We start from the raw sequence: 6,165 nt of genomic DNA on the forward strand, positions 1-6,165 counted from the left end.
CCGGTATGTATATACCTAAATAGTGTACATACTAATCATTGGCACATGCCTGAGGTATCAAATACCTACCAACGAGACGCAATGTATTGTGAAACAATTTTTAAAAATTGAAAAATAAATCTGAAAACTGTGAACACTTTTTGAAATCACAAACAAAATTTGAAATTGCAAACAATTTTAAAAACAAAGAATAAATATAAAAACGATAAACGATAAATAAAAGGAAAGGAAAAAGAAAAGAAAAAAATAGAAACAGAAAAAAAAGAAAAATGTAAAGTAAAAAATGAAAAAACCGGCAAAAGAAACAAAGCTCGGTTCAGGGAACCTACTAGAAGGTTCCCAAAACCAGGTGCTCGCTTGAAGTGGGCTAGCCCGTGCGTCTGGTTCGCTTGCTTCTCTTCAGCGAAGCAGCGCAGATCCGACGCACACGGGCGTCATATAGGATCTGCCCTTCGACATGCACATGTACATAATTAACGTACTAGAAGATAGCCGCTCATGAAGCTCAAATGGCTATGGCCAGTGCAGCCCATTTTGCACCTGTTTATTTTTCATTAAGAATTTGTAGATAGTATGTAAATTATCATTTCATTAATAAATATAACCTTTTGATATTCGTGTGTTATAAATATTGTACATACAAACGAAATAACCTACTTTAAAAATTATTCACGTATTATTTTAAAATATTCGCATAAATTTTCATGTATTATTTTAAAAATTCAATCATGTATAATATTTAAATTTATATTTTTTCTGAAATCATTAGTAAACAATAATGCACAAGTGAATATTCATAAATATTTAGTCAATGTTTGTATTCATCATTTTGTATAATTTAAATATAAACCATGAATGTATATTTTTTATGGATTCACTAAACATATTTATGTAATAAAATAAATTCAATGTCCGCATAAACTAAATATATTTTATATAATACACATGTTTATATTTAGATGTGTTATGTACTACTGGCCATTTGTATGTATACTTTTTTTAACACACAAATTTTTTTACATAACTTTATTACATAGTTTTTACAAATATCTTAAAAAGTATCCTTAATGTTTTTATTACTAACATTTTACTAAATGTTTTTTTATAGAATACACATGTTTATATTTAAGTTTTCGATTAACTAATCATCGTATGTATGTATAATGTTTTTAACACACAAATATTTCAAAAACAAATTACTTACGTTTTTACAAATATACATAAAAATAAACCGTGCAAAATGGGCTGCAGTATCTGCAGCCCATTTAAGCTCCCCATGCGTTTTCGCTCAGTACGTATGAATATTTGTTTTTTGAAACTCTCAGTACGTATGAATATGTTACACATAGTAGACATGCGAAACTGTTTGGCTGAGTCACTAAATTGGCTAGTGTTTTAAACTGTTTTAAGCGTTGGTCGCGGTTTCAGCACCTGCGCACCTATTTTTCATGGTAATTTTCACATATTCACATCACATTGGTGGTTTGCTTTTCTGCAGATAAAAAATTGCAAGGTTTTTACTTTTTTGCAAAAATACATCCCAGCTTTTTCCATGAATAAAAAAAATATAGGTGTTTTGTGTAAAAAATTCCATGAATAAAAATATATAAAGATGCTTTGTGCAAAAAAATGCATCATCCAAGCGCCTTCACTCACTACCAGTTGGAGCCATACACATGGATACGCCCATGTATGCATTTGGGACCGCATGTGCACACTTGAGTCAATTTAAATGACTACAATTCTGTATTTTCAAAGTTTTAGCACCAAACCGAACATCAGGTGCAAGTTCTATGACTACCGGTGATATTTACCCCTAATCTTTCCCATGACTGAAATCCAAGCACATTGTGCAATATTGCAGGTGAAATACTACACAACATGAGACAGGATATATTTGCATTTTACACAGGATACATACACATCACCTACGAGGTGTAACGCTGTGCATGCACCCGGCTACTCCTTCACAAAACACATACTTAGACGTAACCGATCTGAGATTCCATATGACCAGATAAAAACAATAGGTTCAAATTAAGATAGCAAAATACTTGATAGCCAATTAAGCAGGGTTGCTCAAATTTAATTAGCACTGCACTTTTTCGTACGGATCATCTCAGACTGAGACTGCAATGAAGTCAACCAAGATCAGCTTATGTTCAATAATACCCTGTGAACCAACATGCCAAAAACTCCCATCAGACTATGAACAGGCAGTTTCAGCTAGCCGTGAGCCTTATGGTTTCTTCAGGCCCTCAACCAATGATTTCAGTAGGTCTTCTTTCGAGATCCTATAATCATGAGCTTTCAACATTTCTTTGTCAATGAAATGAAACACAAAGGTCTTTTGCATTTTCTCGGAAAAAAACAAGCATGCTTATTCACCAGAGCTTCATATTTAGATGCATCGTTCACCAATCTTAGTGCCTCATCTTTTGAAACCTGGAAGGAACATGATTTAGACCAAGTGACAAGTTTGCAAGAAATGGGATAGCATGCAGCTGATAAGACATTCACAAAATAGTATCTACAATTTACCAGAGAAGAATTGCCAACTTTTTTAGGCTTCCATATCATCTTCAGAGCTGTTGCAATGTCCAGTAAGCTCCAACCCTCACAGCTGATGCCAGACACATCCTTAATGACAGCACCTGCTTCGCGCATGACTACAGAATATTTCATCTCAACAGAATCACACTCAGACAATGCGGAAGCCGTCGCAACAATTTGTTCATTGACCTGGAGACAAAGAAGATTGCTTCATCACTAAAGAAGAGATGCTAAGCACAATTTTTCTACTGAAGTTACGTCCAAAACTTTGGTCCATGGCAACTAATTAACTCACCATCTCTGGTTTGACATTACAGTCATAACACTTCAAGAATTTTTGCAATCCCTTACTCGGGAGGCGGTCCTCTTTAGCCAGCTGTGATTTTTCTATAGGTATCAAACCTGGCATGCAATTCTGTATGCCCCACATTACCTCCATCACCCGTTTATTATACAGGCATTCTATTTCCTGGAAGAAGTCACAGCGAAAATCATGATCAAAGTTGCTCAAAGGTATAGGTGAAGCAGGAACTTATACTCACCAATCTCTCTTCAATGATTTCCTTATATTCAGGCTTTCCGACTGCCATTTTCTTACCAGGGAGCCACGCCCTGATCATGTCAGCAAGCCTTTCACTGACACCAGTGTTCTGATTAATGGCACTGGACTTGTCCTCAAAAGTTTGGAACTCCATCAGCAAAACAACCTGATGAAGAAATAAAACAAGGGTAGGGGGTAAAACAAAACAATTGATCAAGTATCATGTCATGTCTCTCGACAAGGAGAGGGGGCTGGTTCAATAATTATATCTCAACCGTAACGATGTACCCATGTTCCAAGTCCTCATTCATCAAAATACCAGTGTAATTCAGATTACGTTCATAAACAAAGGTGCTGCTCTTCATAGAAGCACATCAAACAAATTCTTTAGAAATACTGTTACACCCATGGTGGACATTTAGCAGTAGTAGTTTTTGGGCATGCATGCACTCGCATCCAGGCTACATGCTTTACAACCAGATTTATGAGGGAAAGTTGTGTTAACCTCTTAATTATTTAGTTAAGAAGTAATGAAGAATATGTTTGTGTTGCTCCTTCAACACAAAACAAAATAAATTAACAGAAAATGATGATGCAATCAAGAATGGTGCAAGATCGCTAGTAGAAATTATTATTTGGCGGCAAGCAACATCAGGATATAAAATCAGAAGGAGGCACTAACCCCTTTTGCCGTGTTACTGTCAGCGAAATTAAGCCATATGTCCTGCAGGAGACGAGGATAAAACAGAAAAGTAGGTAAATGGCATGGACAACAAGAGAAAGCAAGCAAGCACATCAGTAACCAAGGAAGGAAGAACATATAGTACCTCCAGAGATCTAGGTGGGTTAATGAGTGACCCACAAAAAAGGAAGACTGCAAAGCCAGAGGGTGTCTCGAACAGAAGCAGCATGTATTCCCTGATCCGACATAGGTCAGCTGCAAACAAGTTAGCAGACTTAAGCAAGCATGATTACCAAGAAAAGAAAACACAGAATTCAGATATGAAGCCTGATGCCAGGGGCCCTTGCGACAGCCAGGGGCTATTAAGAATACCCAGCTTGACCACCCCTGGCACGGCCCACTGGATTGGCTGGCCATCATACCCACAATATGGCCTGTTTAATGGGTCATCTTTCACCCTGTGCTTCTGTGGGAGCGGGGCGACCCCGTCAAGTTCGCTCCTCTCCTCTCGTCCAATGCTTCTGCACGTCTGCTGGGTGTGCTGACCTCCACTCAGATGCCACCGCCTGGGCTTCCCACCACCTGATCCTCCACAGATTTCGCCGCTACCCATGGCGAGCCCTCGGAAGCCTATATATATATTGTCTTCTAGCCGGTGCACTCAACTGTTCCATGCCATTCACTGGAATGTTCCAGCGATGGAAGGCAATTGTTCCCACCAGTTGGAAATAAATTTCCCAAGGGCGCAGCAGGAGCAAGAGTTCTAGCGGTAGCCCGGAGGTGTTTGCGGTGGCAACTGGCAACTGGCAAGCAGTTGATGCTGCCGTTTTGCTGCCTGGAAGTACCAGCTGTGCAAGCAAAGCAGAGGCGGGAGTGTGAGAAACCAATAATGCTAGATCTACAGGCTGAATCCTAGGCACTAACCTTACGGGATGATGTTGTGTGCAACCACGCAACTGCTCGAGAAAATTTCAGAGCAAACCTAGAAACCCACGAACTGCGTGGATCCACGTCGTGTGCCTAAGGTAAGTGTAGTACTATTGGTGAGAGGCGGTGGGCGGAACCACGAATCACATCCGCGTGGGCGATGTGCCGCCTGTTCCGTGCCTCAGCCAAAACACTGCCAACGCACCCACAAACCGCGGATCTATGCCTCCCCCTTTACAACCAAGCTCACGAAACCTAACCTAGGATGTCCGGATCTGTGGGTTCGAACCAAAATTGGTCTCGTGAACGCCCCCACAGCAGGTATGTGCTCCTACAAATCTAGGGTTTCCTTTCGCTTTCCTACTAAAAGTTTCCCTGCCAAATAAATGAGACTGGGAGACGAGGATGACGGCGGGCGAGTGGCTCACAAGGGCGTGGGGGTCGCGACGGAGCAGGAGCGCCCCGGCGTCGCCTCTTCGTCGCCAGATGAGAAGATGCTGAGGAGAATCGCTTCTTCATCGCCGGAGAAGAGGAAGTGTCGCAGATTTATTTTTTTTGCAACAAAGGTCAAGTTGTAGAAAATATATGCAACAGAGATAATGTTGTAGGAACTATTATTGTGAGTGAAGCCTGAAGAGGCGACAACCATGGAAGCCGGTGCTCCTCCAGGGCGACCGTGTCGACATGCTTGCCGACGGCAAGCCCTGATGGCGGCGGTTGGAGCAGCCTGGGGAGGTGTCAGTTTGAGAGGGAGCTCGGAAGGAACGCGGGGTGACTACTTGTGCTTGTCGGCGGCCTCGTCGGCGTGTTTGCCGGCAACGGCGGTCGTGCTTGTCGGCAGCATCGTTGGATGTTTGCTGGTGGGGGCTTCTGATTGACGAGGGCTTGCGAGGAGCATGGGAGACGAGGGATCCAGATCCCGCAACACACCAATTGTTGCGGTGTGGGAAATTGCAACAACTACTGAGTTGCAAAATTTAGTCTACGTAATACGTTGTTCCTGAGACATCTAATTAAAATCAGATCTGACGGCTAGGGAGGTGGTGGATGTACGCGTCTTTATCAGTCGAATGATTAGAATCATTTACGCAAATGCTTATACATACACGCATATACTCATCCTTATAAAAATATACGCATACCTTACTCCTATGAGCATCTTTATTAAGAGATTGAGCTGGCATATCATCCTAAGATTTATAAAATCTCCATAGGTGTCTGTCATCGATGGGAACGTTTTCTCTCACAGAAAGTGTATCGCGGGAAATTCTAAAAAAATATTAGATCGGTGCTTCTTGAACCATACAAGCCCACGCACCTCGTACACGCCTTTTTTACTAGTACTAGTAGAAAATTGACCGTGGATTGTCACAGGCAATATAAAATCAATTTAATGATTTCATCATTTGTCTAATGGGAACAAAAAATCATAATTATCTAAAAAATTTAGTTGAGGATTATC

At 40.7% G+C, this 6,165-nt stretch overlaps 1 protein-coding gene across 2 annotated transcripts; it reads right to left on the reverse strand.

Moving 5' to 3' along the window:
• Positions 1 to 1,840: 1,840 nt before the first annotated feature.
• LOC119271421 (probable nucleolar protein 5-1) lies at positions 1,841 to 5,713 on the reverse strand. Of its 2 annotated transcripts, none has more exons than XM_037553262.1 (7): positions 5,350 to 5,713; positions 3,922 to 4,031; positions 3,777 to 3,818; positions 3,096 to 3,260; positions 2,849 to 3,022; positions 2,542 to 2,742; positions 1,841 to 2,445 (listed from the first exon to the last, which is right to left on the reverse strand). In XM_037553262.1, exons 1-7 carry the CDS (start codon positions 5,387 to 5,389, stop codon positions 2,311 to 2,313), a joined length of 867 nt encoding a protein of 288 aa, XP_037409159.1. In that variant the 5' UTR covers positions 5,390 to 5,713; the 3' UTR covers positions 1,841 to 2,310. The 2 variants fall into 2 exon arrangements, with proteins under 2 accessions (XP_037409159.1, XP_037409158.1); XM_037553261.1 differs by lacking the exon at positions 5,350 to 5,713 and adding an exon at positions 5,132 to 5,328.
• Positions 5,714 to 6,165: the final 452 nt, after the last annotated feature.

Source organism: Triticum dicoccoides, chromosome 3A (assembly GCF_002162155.2).
Source record: "Triticum dicoccoides isolate Atlit2015 ecotype Zavitan chromosome 3A, WEW_v2.0, whole genome shotgun sequence".
In the NCBI taxonomy this organism is placed as follows: Eukaryota; Viridiplantae; Streptophyta; class Magnoliopsida; order Poales; family Poaceae; genus Triticum; species Triticum dicoccoides.